Source organism: Tenrec ecaudatus, chromosome 4 (genome assembly GCF_050624435.1).
Source record: "Tenrec ecaudatus isolate mTenEca1 chromosome 4, mTenEca1.hap1, whole genome shotgun sequence".
Taxonomy (NCBI): Eukaryota; Metazoa; Chordata; class Mammalia; order Afrosoricida; family Tenrecidae; genus Tenrec; species Tenrec ecaudatus.
The window spans coordinates 205,031,992-205,050,478 of record NC_134533.1 but is presented as its reverse complement, the minus strand read 5'-3'; the positions used below and the strand labels follow the sequence as shown (position 1 = coordinate 205,050,478).

The 18,487-nt window shown below is 62.8% G+C and overlaps 2 protein-coding genes across 2 annotated transcripts; both read left to right on the top strand.

Annotated features, from left to right (window-relative positions):
• The first annotated feature begins 1,568 nt into the window (after positions 1-1,568).
• On the top strand, positions 1,569-2,186 carry MUSTN1 (musculoskeletal, embryonic nuclear protein 1). The gene is made up of 2 exons (XM_075547927.1): positions 1,569-1,722; positions 1,813-2,186. The coding sequence occupies exons 1-2, from the start codon at positions 1,569-1,571 to the stop codon at positions 1,917-1,919; spliced, it is 261 nt and encodes an 86-aa protein (XP_075404042.1). The 3' UTR covers positions 1,920-2,186.
• Positions 2,187-4,195: 2,009 nt separating this feature from the next.
• On the top strand, positions 4,196-17,512 carry ITIH4 (inter-alpha-trypsin inhibitor heavy chain 4). Its single transcript, XM_075547926.1, has 21 exons — positions 4,196-4,276; positions 5,270-5,430; positions 7,242-7,346; positions 7,444-7,606; positions 7,728-7,838; positions 8,368-8,496; positions 8,610-8,726; positions 8,947-9,115; positions 9,193-9,318; positions 9,430-9,611; positions 9,696-9,881; positions 11,472-11,611; positions 11,791-11,978; positions 13,121-13,231; positions 13,527-13,583; positions 14,058-14,078; positions 14,126-14,284; positions 15,245-15,413; positions 16,807-16,961; positions 17,083-17,176; positions 17,443-17,512. The coding sequence occupies exons 1-21, from the start codon at positions 4,196-4,198 to the stop codon at positions 17,510-17,512; spliced, it is 2,694 nt and encodes an 897-aa protein (XP_075404041.1).
• The last annotated feature ends 975 nt before the right edge of the window (positions 17,513-18,487 follow it).

Genomic DNA, 18,487 nt, shown 5'->3' with positions numbered 1-18,487 from the left:
AGGGGCAATGCTGAAGCAGGGAGCCCCAGGGTGACACTGACCAACACCACCCTGCCTGGGCCCAGCCGGGCCTGCCAAGGCCTGGGCCGTGCTGCCCGGGGACATTCCTGATGTCAGCACTAGGCCAGAGCCTGGCCAGCCTCCGAGACCTGGGCTGGGGAGGTGGGGGGAAGCATTGGATGGGGCTGCATAACCCAAGGCCACTGCCCACTGGAGCCTTCAGGATAAAGTGACCCCCATGCCAGACAGACGGGAACCTGGTGTGTCTGTGCCTGAGGGGGGCAGCCTTGGCTCCAGAAGAGCTGAGTAGTTTGTGGGGGTCACTGACTGGGGTGGGCTGCTGACTCAGCTGGCTTCGTCCTCCTCATCCCTTCTCCCCCACTTACATGGCCCCGGCAGCTAGCCCCCCCACCGTGGCCTCAGCACAGCCCCCAGAGGAAGAACACATGCTTGCTGTCAGTCACAGGAAGCCAGAAAGTCTCCTGGGAGGAGGAGGGAGGGGCAGGCAGCAAAACAAACCCTGAGCCAGCTGCCTGGCCCTGGGCCCTGGCCCTCCCAGAAGAGAGCTGAGCGGGGAGGTGGGGTGGGGTGGGAGCTGTGACTTGGTGCCTTCATACACGCTCCTCCCACCTGTCCTCAGAGCAGCTGCCCGGGGGTCTCGGGGCTCCCTAGCTGCCTTCCCCGCAGCCCCCATCATCTCCCAGAATAAACTCTGAAGCCAGCGCCTGCAGAGGGCCTGAGTCAGGGCAGGGCAGCAGGGGTGCTTGGGGCTCCCCAGCTGCCTTCCCCGCAGCCCCCATCATCTCCCAGAATAAACTCTGAAGCCAGCGGCAGCAGGAGCCTGAGTCAGGGCTGGCAGCAGGGGCGGTGACTCTGGACAGACTGACTGGCTATATAAGCTGAGGGCGCGGGTTTGTGCTAGCATTCCTGCCACAGCCACGCCTGCCAGAGAGGTGCCTGTGGAGACCCTCCCACACCATGTCCCAGGTAGGACTGTCATTTCTGGAAGCTCACCCCCATGATAGGCCCCCCGGTCTGGGAGGAGGCTGGGAGAGGTGACAGCTGATCACGCACCTGGCCCAGGGCTTTGGAGGAACAGGTGGCAGAGGGGCGCCCGGCCTCAGGGTACGCTACGAGGTGGGCACACTAGGGTGGGGGCTGCGCACCTGGACCCCAACCCCACTTCAGACAGCATGCATGGTGAATGCTGGTGGGGGGGGTGGATCTAAGGACAAATCCCTACAAGCCCCTGTCTCTGTGAGCAGCTCTTCAATGCCCCAAGTCCCTGGCTCCAGAAACCCGACGCAAATTTCCAGCTCTCAGAGCTGCTTGGCCTCAAAGCCAGCCTCCCCCCACCCCTACACACACACGCCCCCATCCTGTTGTGCCCAGCCTGAGCTGGACCAAGTAGACAGATTGCTTCAAGGGTGGTGGGCACTGGCCGGGGAGCAGGTGCGTGTGACAGGCAAGGGCGGGGAGAATTGCTGGGGGAGGGGGGGGCTAGGCCATGAAAAGCCTCCAGAGGGCAGGGACACCCGGGACTGCGGCCCTGAAGGGGGGGCACTAAGATGAGGCTTGGACTCCCCCAGGCCGGCACCCCAGAAGCTCCCATCAAGAAGAAGCGGCCCCCTGTGAGGGAGGAGGACCTGAAAGGAGCCCGAGGGAATCTGGGCAAGAACCAGGAGATCAGGAGCAAGACCTACCAGGTCATGCGGGCCTGTGGTGAGTGGTGCCCATGACAGGGGGCGGGGGGCAGGGGAGGAGGTTGTGCAAGGGGAGTCCTCCCGCCCTGACTGCCCTTTCCCCCTGCAGAGCAAGCTGGCTCCACGGCCCCCTCTGTGTTCAGTGGCTCCCGGACTGGCACTGAGACTGTCTTTGAGAAGCCCGGAGCTGGGCCTGCCAAGAGCGCCTTGGGCTGAGGGGGGCGCCTCCCCCTGGCCTCCCCCAGCCTGGACGCTAGCCGGCTGGCCTGCTTTCCAAGCCACCAGGAGCTTTACAGTGGAACGCGCCCACCTCACCTGCTGCCTCGGCCCAGGCCCTGCAGCCGCCCAGGAACAATAGGCCGCCCAGCTACCCAGGGGGGCCAGGGTGAGGGGTAGCTGAGAGCAGGAGGGTGGCCCGCATCATTGAATGCCACACCTCTAACTGTCTTGTGTGCGTGTGTCCTGTGCCATCTCCACACCACCAGCCAAGAATAAAACAGCCCGAGGGCACTGACTTAGCTGCTGCCGCTGTCCTGTGTGTGTGTGAGGGGGGGGCGGTTAGCATTCAGAGGGGAAGGCACCCCGGCCCCGTCTCTGCTGACCCGTCTCCCTGGTCCAGGCTTCCCTGCCACCTGTCCACTGTTCCTGTCCTCTTCCCACCTCCCTGCTTGACATCTGCGGGTCCATGGCTGTGAAGACAGCTACACAGATGCTTGACCTTCCCCACCACCCTCCCCCCAAGGCATCGAGCGGTCTTTGAGCCCCTGAGAGGCAGCAGACTATGGCCCCTCTCCAACCTGCTCACTCCCCCAAAACACTCTCTCTCTCTCTCTCTCTCTCTCTCTCTCTCTCTCTCTCTCTCTCTCTCTCTCTCTCTCTCTCTCTCTCTTTCTCTCTCTCTGTCTCTCAGCTGCCTCAGGGGAACCTCAGCCCTATGGACCACGGAGTACCCCTACCCACACCCACCCCCACCCACCCCCGCCCGAGGTCGCATAACAGTCTGACGGGGCTGTGACTGGATGACAGGCACATTGGCAGAGGCCCTGCCCGCAGCCGCACCCTGCAGGGACGCCCCACCACATATCCCCGGGAGGCTGCCCAGGGAGCAGGGAGGGCCAGCGCAGCCTTTCCCACAGCCCTGGCCACCCAGCCTCCTTTTATAGCTCTGCTTCCAGGCTGGGCCAGGCTTTCTGCCCAAGGGACAGGGGGGGCGGGGGGGGGTTGGACCTGAGCCTGCTCACTCCCCTGACCCTATTACCACCAGAGCCAGATGGGGGGGTGGGGTCAGTGTCGGGTACAGGAGCGAGACTTCAAAAGGGGGAGCACTTCACCTTCAGCTGGGGAAATCGCCCCAGGCCCACAATGCTTTCAGGGCTGGCATATCACCAGCCAGCTGAGGGGGCCGGGCTGAGGGGAGAGGTGGCTTCCTGCCCTCGGCCCTGGGTAAGCGTGGTTACCACACACACATACAGCAGGCCTGGGGCCCCGTCATGCCTCTGTCACGCACCCTAGAAGGGGCCCTGGGGACACCGCGGGCTCCTCCCTGAGCTGCTAATGCAAGGCCAGCAGTTCGACTCAACCAGCCGCAACGAGGCTCCGTGAAAATCGGACAGGCCTCTCCTGTGGTCCTCTCGCCCCTGTGACCCAGAAGCTGTGCAGGGCACTCACTCTCGGGTCTTCTAGTGCTTGGACCAGCGTTAGGCTAGCCTGACACAGCACACAACTGCCTGATCCCTGGGGGAGAGGGGCCCAGCCCCTCTGGCCCCAGAAACAAGACTGATAATAAAACATTTCAGCTTGATTAAAGGGAAATTGAGTTGCCGGTGACCCAGGCCCTGGCCGTCCTGTAGTGCTGAGGGCCCTGGCCCTGGCTGGTCTTCACAGAGCCCTGCAGCTCCCAGCCCCCTGCAGGAGCACCCAACAGGACCTGCAGGATGTGGCCTGTGGACACTGGTGGTTTGGGGACCTGCCTAGAACGGAGCCAAGAGCCCTGGCCAGCCTGATGGACCCAGAAAACAACTTGGTCCCGGAGGGAACATGGGGCCCAGCTCTTCTTGCCCCCAAAACAAGACAGATCGTCCCACTTAGACACCTCCCAGAGCTCCTCAGTGGCCACCAGGACCGTCACTGCCCAGCCACGCCACTGGGTTTCCAAGGCCCCACCCTCCAGGAATCCCACCCTCCAGCCCAACTCCCTCTCTGCCTTTCCCGCGGCCCTCAGCCCTGCTCTCAGAGTGGACTGCGGCCTTTCATGGGCTGAGGAGTGTGGTGGTCTGAGAAGTTCTGGTGCCAACAGCCACCTCCAACCCAAGCCTGCCCTTCCTCATACCTCCCGGCCCCAGCCAAGGTCCAGGAGCACCTGTGGCCCTGCGTGCTTGGCTTGTGGATCCAATTTCCCAGAACCTGCCCCCGCAGGGGCGGGCCAGCGAGCAGTTACAAATTCCTTCCCCGCTGCCTCCCAAGCTCACAGAGGACAGGGGCACTGGGCTGAGATGAAGACCCGGACCCCTGCCTGGACCTGCAGCCTGCTGCCTGTCCTGCTGGCCACCCTCCAGGTTGCCTCGGCCCAAAAGGTAGCATGCTGGGGGCCGAGTGTCTGTGGGTGCGTGGGTGCTCATGTGAGGTGTGGGGGAGCCTCTGTGTACAACTCTGTAAGTATGAGCGAGAGAACACAGAGGGTGTGTGCATATGTATGTGTGTGAGATTGTGTATGTATTTGAGTGTGTGTGCGCGCACACACATATGTGTGTGTATGTGTGCGTGTGTGTGTGTGCGCAAGCACATGTTCTCAAGAGCCTACTCAAGGAGACCCTGCTGACGGCACTGCCCCAGTTTCTGCCCGGGTTCCGGGTGTTCTCTGCGTCCAGAGGTGGTGAGCCTGTGGTTCTAGTTCACAGACAGGAGCTGTGGCCATGGGGGCTGTGGACTGGGGCCTTCAGGGGGGACAAGCCGATGCCACTGGGGTCTAGAACTTGGGGCTGTTGGGTGCCTGAGGGAGGGGAGCCTGTGTCTAGGGGGAGCTCTGGCTGGCCTGGGGTGGGGGAACCACAGGGCCCCAGGCCCTGCACTCTGGTTGCAGGAAAGGGAGCAACAGAGAGAAGGCCCTGTTATCATCTTAGGAACTAGACCCACCGTTACCCCCAAAGGCACCGAACTCCGTGGCACCCTGGCTGGAGGGTGGCTGGAGCATGGCCGCCCGGGTCCATGGAGGCCAGATCCCCGGAAAGCAAGTGACTGGCCATGGGCCTGTCACTGAAGATGGTGTCAGAGGCTACCTGGCCCTCTGTGGCCCACTCTGCCCCAACAAAGGTGGCTTCCCAGGCTAGGCGCTGGTGCTCCAGGGCATGCCGTGGACGGGCTTCTGCCATGCGGTGTCTCAGGCCGGGGTGTGACCTAGGGCTGCTTCTTACTTGAGATGAGCGTCCACTCAGGAGGTACCCACCTGGGTCTGTCTACCTGGAGACTGGGCTGGGCACAGTGGAGACAGGTCAGGACAGGCGACAGGGCCCACTTCTCGCCCTGAGCCAGGTGGTGGTAACACAGCTGCGCCCCTTTCTCGGGAACAGAATGGCATCGACATCTACAGCCTCACCGTGGACTCCAAGGTCTCCTCCCGGTTCGCCCACACAGTCATCACCAGCCGGGTGGTCAACAAGGCCAACACGGTGCAGGAGGCCACCTTCCAGATGGAGCTGCCCAAAAGAGCCTTCATCACCAACTTCTCCATGTGCGTGCTGCCCCACCCGTCACCACCACACCTTTCCCCAGGCCTGCCAGCAGTGCCAAAACGCTGCAGGTTCTACCAGGAGAGTCCACGCAAGCCTTGGGTGCGGCCAGTGCCTCCCCCTCTCTGTGCATGCCTCCACCCATTCACCCCTCTATCCATCTGCTTAGCCACCCACATATACATCCACCCACCTAGCCCCACTCGCCCTTCCATTCATCCATACACAGAGCCCTCCCGCCCTCCGGTCTCTGAGTGTGGCCCCAACAATGGGCTGAGGGCCTCAGCATCTTTGAGGGACACAGACTGGGCTCCCCGAGGCCAGGCCCAGGCAGGAGGGAGCTCTTAAAGGTAGATTCCAGCCAGCTCAGAAGGCAAGCGGAGGAGGGAAGGATCCTTGGGGAGAAGGATCTCCTCTAGACTGGAAGCCCTAAGCCAGGCGAGCTTAGGTACCCCCACGTTGTACCCCCATGGGGACACCAGAGGGCATTTCTGTTCTGGGTCACCTTGGGGGCCCCTGGGCTCTGCTGCTGCTGCTGGTCCTCTCGTTGTCCTTGGCCTTCCTCCCGCCCCTGCTCTGACTCCCTGTCGCAATGTTTGCTGAACACGGGTAAGCACCCAGGATGTCCCTGGCCCCATGGAGAGAAGGGCCACATGCAGCTGGTGCCAGAAACCCAGGGGCGGGTGGGGGAGTCAGGGCAGAGGGTGAGTGACTCTCGGGCAGGGTCCTGGGCAAGTCTGGTGCCTCTGGAGACTCTGCAGCCAAGACGGGGTCTTTGCCATTGACTACTTCTTCCCCTCTCCGGTCTGTCCCCCCACCCCCCATACACACACACCATACAAACATATATGCACACACACCACACACACACCACACCACACAGCAGCCTCGGCCTGACCGAGCTCTGCAGCCTGGCCTGCACTGCCCACCCTCTCGGCCGAGCCCCCAACGTGGACTGCTCAGTTCTGAGCCATCACACATGGCCCAGGTGGTGTTGCTGCGTGGGATGGGGGCGGGCAGAGAAGAGGGCAAGATGCTCTGGGAGAGGACCCCGTCTTGAGGGGGAGGAGCCCTGCCCCCACCCAGCAGCCCCCACCTCTGACCCAGAGTGAAAGTGTAACCAGGAGGTCAGAGAGGGGGCAGCTTGGTCCTGAGGAGCTGACCTGACCCATCCTCCCCACCCCGCCCTCAGCACATGTCCTCTCGCCCGTGGGGTCAGGGACATGCTTACCATGCACGTCCACTCTTGCTCCGGGAGCAGCTTCCTCTCTCCACACAGCCCCCCCTGCCCCCCAGTGGAGTGGCCCGGTCAGTTCTGCTGCTTGGCTCCTAAAGAGGGCAGCTAGTACTAGTGCGTCAGCGCCTCTGGGGGACAGCCAGTTGGTTGCCCCAAGCCCCTTCCTGTGCTGCTGGCTGCCCTGCCCTTGTCTGGGGTGGGGGTGGGGGCGGTAAGGGATGTCTCCATCCTCAGACTCTGCCCTCAGACCCTCACAGGGCCAGGTCCCTGTGGACTCCACTCCTGTGCTGGGCGAGTACTCCTTCCGGGGTGGGCTGTAAGCCAGAGTGGACGGGCACAGGTAGCCCGGGAGCCACCCACCCTGCCCCCTCTGACCCACACCCCTCTGTGCACAGCCTCAGTGGGCCACGATCAAGCATGCCATGCCCAGACTCCACCCTCACCCGGCCCTGGCACAGTGGGCACAGAGGGAGTGGGTGGGCCCCGGGAGAGGCGGGGTCACACTGAGGTCCAGGAAAGCGCTTAGGCCGCCAGGTGGGCAGACTCCCAACAATCAACGCCCCCCCTTCCCCGCAGGACCATCGATGGCGTCACCTATCCAGGGAACATCAAGGACAAGGCTGCCGCCCAGGAGCAGTACAACGCGGCTGTGAGCCGGGGCCAGAGCGCTGGCCTGGTCAAGTGAGCCGGAGGGGCCTGGGGGTCCCGGGGAGGACAGGGTGGCCCGCCTTCCAGCCCTCCCCTCACACACACCCGTGGCCTCACCCCCGCCCCGCAGGGCCACTGGACGGAAGACGGAGCAGTTCCAGGTGTCGGTCAGCGTGGCGCCGGCCGCCAAGATTACCTTCGAGCTAGTCTACGAGGAGCTGCTCAAGCGGCAGCTGGGGGTCTATGAGCTGCTGCTCAGAATCCAGCCCCAGCAGCTGGTCAAGCACCTGCAGGTGCCTGCGGCGGCCTCCCCCCCCCCCCCCCCCGGCCCCCGCCCAGCCCCCTGCCCTCCCTCCCCCGCGGCCCCCCACGAGCCCCGCCCACGAGGACCCAGCGGCCCCTGCTCTCCCCCAGATGGACATTCACATCTTCGAGCCGCAGGGCATCAGACTCCTGGAGACAGAGAGCACCTTCCTGACCAACGAGCTGGCCGAGGCCCTGACCACCACCCAGAGCGACACCAAGGTGTGCCCGCCCCGGCCCGGCCCGGCCCCGCCCATGACCCTGTTCCCCCGCCCATCCCAGCCACCCACAGACCGCCCTACCCCGCCCCTCCCACCGCCTGCCGGCAGCCCTGCCCACACCTGCCACCCATGGCCCAGCCCACAGCGCCCCACCCCTCCCAGGGGCAGGCTCAGTGAGTGGGGTTCCCATGCCTGCTCTCCCGGAAGCAGGTCCTGAAGTGGAGGCCTCTCCGAAGCCCCAGACCTGTTGCTATTTGGCAGGGGGCAGGGCAAGGCTCTGAGGGTGGGGTGCTAGGGTGAACCCCGAGGTCAGTGTCTGGGGAAGAAGTCGGAGCGTCGAGGGGTAAGGGTCCTGGGCCACGGGTCGAGGTGGAGAGGACTGGGTCCTGTGGGACACAAGGCCAGCCTCTGCCCACAGCCCCCACCAGCCCAGGGGTCTGCTCTCACCCCCTCCCCAACGCCCCCCAAGGTGCTCCCTCCCTGGCATGGTTCCAGCAGCCCTCCTGACCCTCCCTGCCTTCCATCCCCAGGCTCACATCCTGTTCAAGCCCACGCTCGCCCAGCAGCAGAAGTCCCCCGAGCAGCAGGAAACGGCACTGGATGGCAACTTCATCGTCCGCTATGACGTGAACCGGACCCTCTCCGGGGGCTCCATTCAGGTGGGGTGGGGGGCGGGGGTCAGTCAGCCCAGCGGGTAGCACGGGCCAGCTCTGGTGGAGCAGGGTAGTGGGCAGGGCTGAGTTCTGACGTCCAAACGCCTCTCTGGCTGCAGGTGGAGAATGGCTACTTCGTGCACTACTTTGCCCCCGAAGGGCTGACTGCCATGCCCAAGAATGTGGTCTTTGTCATTGATAAGAGTGGCTCCATGAGCGGCAAGAAGATCCAACAGGTGGGTCCAGGCCAGGCCCTCCCTTCCCCCCCACCCAGCATGCAGGCCACCCTCCTCGGCCCTCGGATGGTCAGGCCAGGGGAAGGGGGCTCCTGTTCCTAGGCAGACACTCTTGTCCCCAGCCAGACAACAGGAGCCCAGGGGTGACAGTCCAAAGGCCCTGAGCCCGCTCCCCAGGAGTGCTCCCATAGCAACTCGCCCCCTGCTGTCTTCCCTGCAGACCCGGGAAGCCCTGGTCAAGATCCTGGATGACCTCCGCCCCAAGGACCAGTTCAACCTCATTGTCTTCAGCAGCGAGGCCAGCCCCTGGAGGCCGCTTCTGGTGCCAGCCTCAGCCAAAAATGTGGACGAGGCCAAGCACTATGCAGCCGGCATCCGGGCCCAAGGAGGTGAGCACCTGGCCTGCACACCACCCCAGGCAGAGTCTGGGGAGGGAGCAGCCCCCCATCGAGTATCTGCCCCTCAGGGACCAACATCAACGGCGCCATGATGATGGCCGTGGAGCTGCTGGACAGCAGCAACCAGAAGGAGCAGCTTCCCGCGGGGAGTGTGTCCCTCATCATCCTGCTGACCGACGGGGACCCCACCGTGGGTGAGTGCCCTGCAGGGGGCAGGGTGGCACAGAGGGGCAGACACCCTGCTTGGAGATGCCAGAAATCTCTGCTGAGGGAATCACGGATGCCCGGTCCTTCCCGGGGTGCAGGCGAAACCAACCCTTCCAAGATCCAGGAGAATGTGCGGGAGGCTGTGGGCGGCCAGTACAGCCTCTTCTGCCTGGGCTTCGGCTTCGACGTGAGCTACTCCTTCCTGGAGAAGCTGGCGCTGGACAACGGGGGGCTGGCACGGCGCATCTACCAGGACTCCGACTCTGCCCTGCAGCTGCAGGTGCTGCGCGACCCCCAACTGGGCCGTCAGGGCGGGGCCCACAGGGAGGTCGCCCAGCCTACCTGACCGCCCCTCGCCCTGCAGGACTTCTACCAGGAGGTGGCCAACCCACTGCTGACGTCAGTGGCCTTTGAGTACCCAGGCGGCGCCGTGGAGATGGTCACTCGGGAAAATTTCCGGCTCTTCTTCAAGGGCTCTGAGATGGTGGTGGCCGGGAAACTTAGGGAACAGGGTCCTGCGGTCCTCTCGGCTCAAGTCACAGGGCGGGTGGTGAGTACGGTCAGCCAGTCTCCAGGGAAAGGCCCCGGGGCTGGGGGCTGGGGGCAGGTCCACCTCGGCAGCCGGCGGGCTGGGCACTGAGAGCAGCCTGAGCTCTAGCTGGTGGAGCTTGGGCCAGTTGCAGAATGTCTTGAGCCTCAAGTTTCACTCCCCCACCTGGGGGTGACAACTGCCTATGTTGTGGGTTTGAATTGGAGATTTTGTTGGGGCAGGGAGGCAGCATGAGGCCGGTGAAAACACCTGTGTGGTGCCCAGCATGGGTGGGGGGTGGGGGGCACAATGCAGTCAGAGCAGATGTGGTCACACCTCAGGCAGGATAGCTCACCAATGGGCAGACTGAGCTCCGGGCAGGCCAAACCACGGTCTCTGCCCCCACTGCCACTGAGCCAAGAGCCCAACTCCTCAGAGTACTCTCCCTTGCCTGGCCTCTGCAGGCCTCTACCTGCGCTACCCCCTTCCAGTGAGTCCCAAGCACTCGATCTGCAAAGGGAAACTGAGTGCCCAGTATTGGCAGGGTCTTCTCTAGGCCTTGGGGACAGACCTCCCTGCAGTCCAATCCCCACTCACACCAGGAGCTGCAGGCTGGATGCACCCCAGATGATGGTCCTGCGGCCTCCGGAGGGAGGGCAGCCCCGCCTGTGATCCAGGAAGGGCTTCCAGGAGGAGGTGGGCAGAGCCAGGGTGAAGAGACCTCAGGATGCTCCATGCCGCTCAGTGTGGCTAGAGAGCAGCGTGTGTGTGAAGGGCAGGCAGGCATGGGGAGGGTGGGGAGCAGGACCTCCAGCCAGACGAGGTAGCAAATTTCCCAGCTGCTGGTGCAGGCCCGGTGGCGTGCCCACCCAAATGGAACTCATCAGCTGGAGCCTCTGGGAGGCCCCTTCACCTCCCAGGCCTCAGCACCCTTTGTGAACCAGGTCTGAGTTACCATTCCCACCTCTGTGGGTGGCGGTGCACACCGACACCGCCCTGTAGGCTAAGGGTCCCCGGACACCGTCAGCCCCCAGGATGCTTCTCCAGGCCACATCTCTGATTTTAGGGGTCACGTGTTCATTCCCATGCACCCTCTGGAAAACGTTACAGGGACCTAACATCTCTCAGTGCCACTGCTGGGGCGGGGCTAAGGGAACGAGGCCCTCTAGCTGTGTCACTGTGGACCCTTCAGAGGCTGGGGCAGAATCCCTGCCTGCAGGCTGAGTGTGAGCCAGGACACCCAGACCACTTCCTGCTCCACCTGTTTGTCCTCGTGGGGCTGAGGGTGGGATGTATCTGGACACCCTTTCAGCTCCACGCAGTGCCTGCCCAACCTCTCTGGGGTTTCCACACTGGCTGCCCCCTTCGTTCTGCACGAGGCTCTGCCTGTAGAGGCGGGACTCCTGGTCCCTATTCTCCACCCCTCCTGCTCATCAGCCGAGGCTCAACCCCCCAAACTCCCTCCAACCCCACCCCCTACTATTCAAGGACATGCAGTCTTCACAGCCAACTGCAGAGATCTGCCCGGCCCCCAGGGGTTGCTGAGAGGTGCCAGGCAGGGCCTGAGAGTGGCAAGCCCTCACTGCTCCCTCCCTCTCTGCCCCCCCCCAGCACAAGCAGAATTTCACCTTCCAGATGGAGTCCAACGTGGCCCAGCAGGAGGAGATGTTCCGGGGTCCCAAGTACATCTTCCACAGCTTCATGGAGAGGCTCTGGGCCTACCTCACCATCCAGCAACTGCTGGAGGACCTGTGAGTGACCGGCTCAGTGGTGCAGGGACAGGCACTGGCCGGCGTGGGCCATCACCTAGGCTCAGAGAGGAGGCTCCATATTCTCCCAGGGGATGCTCCCCGGGGGTCCAGAAGGGAGCGAGGTAGTCTGCTCAGACATCAAGAGCCTGCTGACTGACCTGGACACCCTTGGCCGGCAGGGTTTCTGCATCCGACGCTGAGCGGCCAGCCCTGGAGCAGCAGGCTCTGAACTTGTCGCTGCACTACAGCTTTGTCACGCCGCTCACCTCCATGGTGGTCACCAAGCCAGAAGGCCAGGAACAGTCCCAGGTGGCTGAGAAGCCCAGGGAAGATGGTAGGTCTGGGTCTCGGCTGACCAGCCTCCCTGGCACCTGTCTTGCTATTCCCGAGACCCTGCCATCACAGTCTCCCAGGTAGTGGCAGAGCCCTAGGAGACTTGTCCCATCTTCCTGCTGGGGAAACAGGCTGGGCCTCGGCTCGGCACTCACCGCCATGTGTGGCTCTGAGGTTGGGAGTTCTCGCTGCCGCTGGTCGTGCCGACTCATGGCGCCCCGGAGGACAGGGTAGGGTTTTCACCGAGAGTCTCTGAGGCGCTTGGCAGGAGCAGAAAGCCCCGTCTTTCTCCTGCAGAGAGACCGTGGTTCTTAGCTGCAGACCTAGATTAAACATGTACTTCCAATTGATACAAATCATCCCAACAATGTTTGTGGGGTTTTTTTTGTTTCTCTCTCTGTGTTTTCCCCAGAAGACAACAGACACATGCGTCATTTCCATTCAAGACAACATCTGGTCCCAGGATCCTCCTTAGGTAGCCCAGGGGACAGTCCCCTTGCCTACGAACCAGCGCTCTGACCCTACAGGGCCCGGTCCGTGAAGAGCCTCCCCCTGCGGCTGCTCTGCAGGAAGGACATCACCTTGCCCAAGTTACTGCTGTCTCCACTCACCTGCTTGTTCACATTGTGGCTGGCACTCACCTGTCTGAGGCCCTGTCCCAGACAGACACCAGGGACATAGTCCCTGTTCAGCCCAGGTCCCGGGAAAGGAGACCCAAGAAGCAAACCCGGGGGTCTTTGATTTCCAGGTGCCAGACCCAACCACACCCCAAGAGGAGGAAGCAGATTTAGATTGAGAGGTGGAGCCTGGAAGGAAAGCGTGGGGTGCGGGGGGGCTTTGCCCTGGCCCCAGCAGAGGGGGTGTGTCTGTCTGGCTTCCCAGCCTGGCATGGGGGCTGGGCTCAAGTCCAGGTGTGTCCTAACAGGGAGCGCCGGAGGCCTGTACCCCGAGACTCTCTCTGCTGTCAGAACAAGAAAGAAGGGGCGAGTTGGCTCGAAAGTCGTTGGTGAGGGACGCGGCACCCCAAGGAGCAGGCGCACAGGAGAGGCCTGTGGCTGCAGCCTTGTGTCCTCCCAAAGGGTGGGGGGAGGGGAGGCAAGGTCCCCGAACCCTGCTGTGAGGACAATGGTGACTTTGCCTAAGAGCGGACTCCACTAGTGTCACCCTGTCCCAAAGGTGGTGTGCGCATCATGTCCGAAGTCCCTGGGCTTCCTGGTGCTGCTGCAGTGCTGGACGCCGAAGCCCCAGACATGGACACACTGACGGTGCCAGACTACTTCGGGCTGAGTAAGCTTGGTGCTGGGAGGTAGGGTCAGTGGGGTGGCCTGCAGAAGTGGAGATTTGGTTGAACGCAGAAGCTGGCCCTGAAGGAGGGAGAGCGAAGTCAGGTGGGGCGGAGACGGGAGGTGGAGGCAGGGTCCGGTGGTCCCCAGTGCCTCATTCCCTCTGGTGTGCGCGCTTCCAGCGGCCTCCTTGTCACTGAAGTCCTGGGCTAGCAGACCTGCGTCCAGAGGGGAGGGGCCCAGCCAAGGCTGCTCAGCAGGGCGTTCACCCCTCCCTCCCCTCCCCCTCCTCCCCCTAGGCTTCTTGAGTAAGCACAGCGGGCTCCCACGGGTCGGGACCGGTTCAGCCTCACCAGGTATGTGGTCCCCAAGGCAGGGCCTTCGGGCCTGTAACTGTCACTGAATCGGGGTCATTATATCCTGGGGGCACATTCATGATGAGGCCCCCCTCATGGACCAGCTAGGCCCTCTGCCCTCTCCGTTTCAGAAGCCCCCCTGCCAAGGTCCTTCTGGGTGGAGGATTGTGCGCAGGTGCTTGGGGGACGTGGTGGTGGCTGAAGGGCTCTGGGTGCTGGTGACCCTCTGCTCAATCCTCTCTCTGTGTCCGCTTGACACATAGTTCATGAGCGACATGTGGGCACCGAGGATGACGGCCCGCCCAACCCAGAGCCCTGGGTGGGGAGACCCTGGGTGGGGAGACCCTGGGCACCGCTGTGACCCTGTGGCTCAGATTTCCCAGCGATGCTCTGAAGAGGGTCCCCTGCTCCATCCTCTCCCTCTCCCGAGGACAGAGCTGCCTAAACTCAGAGTCCCTTTCCCCCTTGAAACAGACTCAGAAGCCCCGACCTCAGGTAAGTTGCTAGCCCCCCTCGTCACCCCAGCCCACCCTGACACCCAGCCTACTCCACCTGCCCCAGGACCCTTGTACCCACTCCCCCAGCCCCTCTGCAGGTTCCTGACGCCATCCTGCCACTGCCTGGGCAGAGTGTGGACCCACTCTGCGTAGACCTCAAGCACACCCAGGGACGCATGAACCTGCTGTCGGACCCTGACCAAGGTGAGCCCTGCTCGCCAAGGGGGACAGGCAGGCAGACGCCCACCGCCTGGCCTGTCCCAGCCCTCTGAGCACGTCCTCCCAGTCACATCCTGGCACGCCCACACCCGCAGTCACTCACACACCCACCCTCAGATCACTCCTTGGTGCCCCAGGTGCAGGTCCCTGGTCTGGCCACTGCAGGGTCACTGGCCACCCATGAGTGGAACCCCCACACACTCTGGGGGGCAGGGCAGGCACAGACCTGGGTGCCCATGAGCACAGTGACCGGTGGGCAGTGCTTAGAGGGGCACGGAAGTGGCAGGATCCAGGGAGCTGGGTCAGGTCACACAGCTCATTGGCGGGCAAGCAGGAGAACCCGCAGCAGGTAGGCGGGAAGGGGGACTGGCATATACAGGGGAGGATCAAGCGCCTGCAGAAGCCCCAGAAGGTGCTGGTGGGATGCAGAGGGTGCAAGGGCAGGGTCGTGGTGGGAGGGGGCATGCTGCTGGGCCCCTGGGAAGCACCCCAGATCTAGCTGAGGTGAGTGGGCACATCTGCAACATCAGTGAAGCCCACTGCTCCCTCCTGCCTGCCGAGACCGTTTGGTGCCCACTCAGGTCTCCACTGGTCCAGGAATCTGTTTGCTCCCAGGGCAGGGCAAGGACCACTGACATGGAGCCCGGTGCCGAGGCCAGGACAGGGGTCATCGGAAGGTTCATAGACTTGAGAGGGGACCTCCCTCTCAGAGGGCTCCTTGGGAGGGGGAGACTCCAGAAGCATTGCCACAGGGGACTTGAGGGGCCTAGCATGCAAAGGGAGATCAGGGGATGCTGGTGGAGACCCCGAGGAAGGCCTGCTCTGGCCAGCGTGGTGTGACGCCCGTCCCTGGTGGACAGGGTCAGGTGAAACTTCCTGTTTGGGTCAGTGCCGGTGCTGCGGGCGGGGACCACAGCCGGGCTTTTCTGGGCCTGCTTCTCTCAGGGGTGGAGGTGACCGGTCAGTTTGAGAAGGCGCATTTCTCATGGATCAGAGTGGCCTTCAGGAACCCCCAGGTGCTTGTCCACGTGTCCCCTGAGCACGTTGTGCTGACCCGGGATCAAGGAAGCTCTGCCCACCAGTGGAAGAAGACGCTGTTCACGGTGATGTCCGGGTAAGGCCCAGGCCTGGGCACTGGCTGGGTGACCTCTGACCACATTGCTGGCTGCTGGCCTGAGGCCTTGGACCTGGGGGTCAGGCGGGCCGCACTACAGGAGACACAGCTCCCACGGAACCCGGCGCGGCACGGTCCCTCCGGCGGCACTCTGATTTGGCTGTCACCTGCCCATCTGAGAAAGAAGGATGGGAGGGTAGGGGCAGAAGGGAGCTCCCAGTGGGAGAGCAGTGGGCACAGCGCCTACCGGCCTGCGTGGTCTCCCAAAGAGGGGCGGGTAGAGGTGGCCCTGGGTGTGAGGTTCAGAGGGCACCTCTGCCTGGCTTGAAATCCTGGGGGGCCAGGAGGGCTAACGGGGCCAGATGGCAGACCCCTCCCCCTGGCACAGCCTTCCAGAGATGGCTCTCTGGCCCCAGGAGTTACGGTGAGTCTCCAGAGAGGGGCTCGGTCAGCCGCTCCCAGCTCCAGCCTGTGGTGCACCCCTTCCTTGCCCAACTTGGGAGGACCCACTGCCAGGTTGTCAACTGCAGCACCTCCACCCACAAACTCCTCCAGCTTCACCCACGAGCTTCCAGCAGCCTCGGGTCATCTGAGGAGAGCGTAGGAAAAAGCAGCCATCCTTGGACCTTCTGCATGTACACATTGGATAGAGAATCCCTGTGGCGTTTCCTCGGCTTTCAGGGGCCTCAGGAAATGGCACTGGACGGGCCACGGTCACAGCAGAGTCTGCCAAGGGCAAGCCCATGTGAACAGCCCCCAAGGGACAGCCCTGCACTCAACAGGCGGCTCCACCATCGCTGTAACCTGGGGCCCGGGACTGAACACTTCAGCGTCTCTGAAAGTCACCCTTGACCCAAAGTCACTGTGCTCAGGAAGTAAGGGAACCTGTTGGCATCATAGGCTGTGAACCGGGAATCGCAAGGGTGGCAGTTCGAACCCACCAGCCGCTCCGTGGAGAAAGATGAGGCTTTCTACTCCCGTGGAGTGTCACAGCCTTGGAAACCCACAGGGGCAGCTCCAGCCTGTCCTATAAGGTCGCCGTGAGTCGGCACCGACTGATGGCAGGGAGTTTGAACGTCATCTAACAGATAGATAACCACACAACAACACAAAATAACAGCTGTATAAATGAGCCAGGCAAACTCCAGCCTGAGAAAGCAATAGTGAGAACAATGCTCTGAGAAATTACACGGCGGCAAACAGAGCTCATCCAGACCAACGAGGCACCAGAGGCCCAGGACTGAGAGGCTTCTCCTGCGAGGCTGCCCTGTGAACTCCTGAGACACCCCGCCCCCCAAGTCCCGGCCCAGCCAGACTGCCCAGGTCCTGAGAGATTGTTCACAGGCCTCCGCAGACCCCACCTTCCTGCTCAGGACACTGGCTTTGTCCACAGGCTCAAGATGACCATGGATAGGACCGGCCTCCTGCTGCTCACCAATCCCGACAAAGTGACCCTAGGGCTGAGGTCCTGGGAGGGCCCTGGGGCAGGCCTCCGGCTCCTTCTGCGGGACACCGATCGCTTCTCCAGCCGCGTCAACGGGACCCTTGGTACGCTGCCATGGCCTGGTCTGGGAACCCCCTCAGGGGCTGCCAGGCAGTGCCCCCTCATCTCTGCCTCTCTCAGCCCATCTCTGGCTTGGGTCTTGCTGACGCAACCTTTGTGTCCCAGGTCAGTTCTACCGGGACGTGCTCTGGAAGCCTGAAGCTGCCAAGGACAGCAAGGGAACGCTGACCGTCCAGGGGATTGACCACCCTGCCACCAGGTGACACCCCACGCATGTCTGTCTCAGCACTCAGTGACCGCACAGGAAACACACTACCCAGAGTTCCCTGGGGCATAGTGGGAGCACAGGAGCCCATAACTCTTAGAGCCTTCGACCTGCAGGGCCCCCTGGGTGATGAGTCCCTGTCAGCATGTCCGAAGGGGATTCTAGGGGAGCCCAAGAGCCACCACCACCCCACACCCCAACACTGCTGTTCTGCTCTCATGCCACGATGCCTGAGAGCTGCTGTCTGTTGTCTGTCCCAGGGAGCTCAAGCTGGATTACCAACAGGGGCCTCCAGGAGCCGAGATGTCCTGCTGGTCTGTGGTGCTGTAGCCGGAGTGGAGGAGCCGGGCCCCACCCACAGCCCATCCTGCCCCTGTGAGCGGGGGTCAGCATGCGGCCACCTAGCGGACAGCATCAGGGGCTTACCGCTGAGGCCACAGGGCGGCCTGTGGGGCCTGCACTGCGACGGGAAGGGGTTCCCATGAGTTGTAAAATAAAAAACGTAGTGTGAGCCCAGGTTGGGGAGCATCCCTCGACCTCATACCCCACTCAGGCGCTTGGCACAGTGGAGTCGGACCCTCAGCCCCCGGCGTGCAGAGCCACGGCGGGCGTTGTCTGGTCTCTTCACTTTGCAAACAGGGGAGTTAATGTTTCGGGGACACGGGCCAGCCACAGGCACAAGCAGTTGGATTCAAGGAGAGCAATAGAGAGAGAGAGAGAAATGGGTGTGGAACATCTGTCAGCCTGCCTCGATGAGCTGCTGGGCCTGTGGAGGGGGCTTTGTGCCTCATGAGCTGAACTCGGATCTCGTGATCGGATCTCATGATCACACCTCGCTTGTGCCCAGGCGTGGGCCTATGCCACAAAGGGAGACCCACTCTCACCCTGCCACGGCCGCCGAGCCCACTCACAGCCACCTGGAGGACAGGGCAGAGCTGCTGCTTGACGTTTCCAAGGCTGCAGCTCTTCATGAGTGCAAATGGCCTCATCTTTCTCCCAAGGAGCAGCTGGTGGGTTTGAACTGCCCTCCTTAGGGTAAGCGGTCCAGTGCCCAATCCAGGGGGGCCCTGGGGCTCCTTAGCCCAACTCTTTGCAAAGGACAGACAGCCAAGACCCCGTTCCCTGGAGGAAAGCAAGGGCCTGTCCCAGGGGCAGCTACTCTGGTAGCAGGGAGCCAGGACCCCCAAGCTCTACATCTTCTACTGTTGGGTCTCCCATCCATGCCCCAAGGATTCCACCTAATCCCTGCACAGACAAAGCATATTGTTTAAAAATATTATTATCCTCCTACTTCTAGAAATAGAA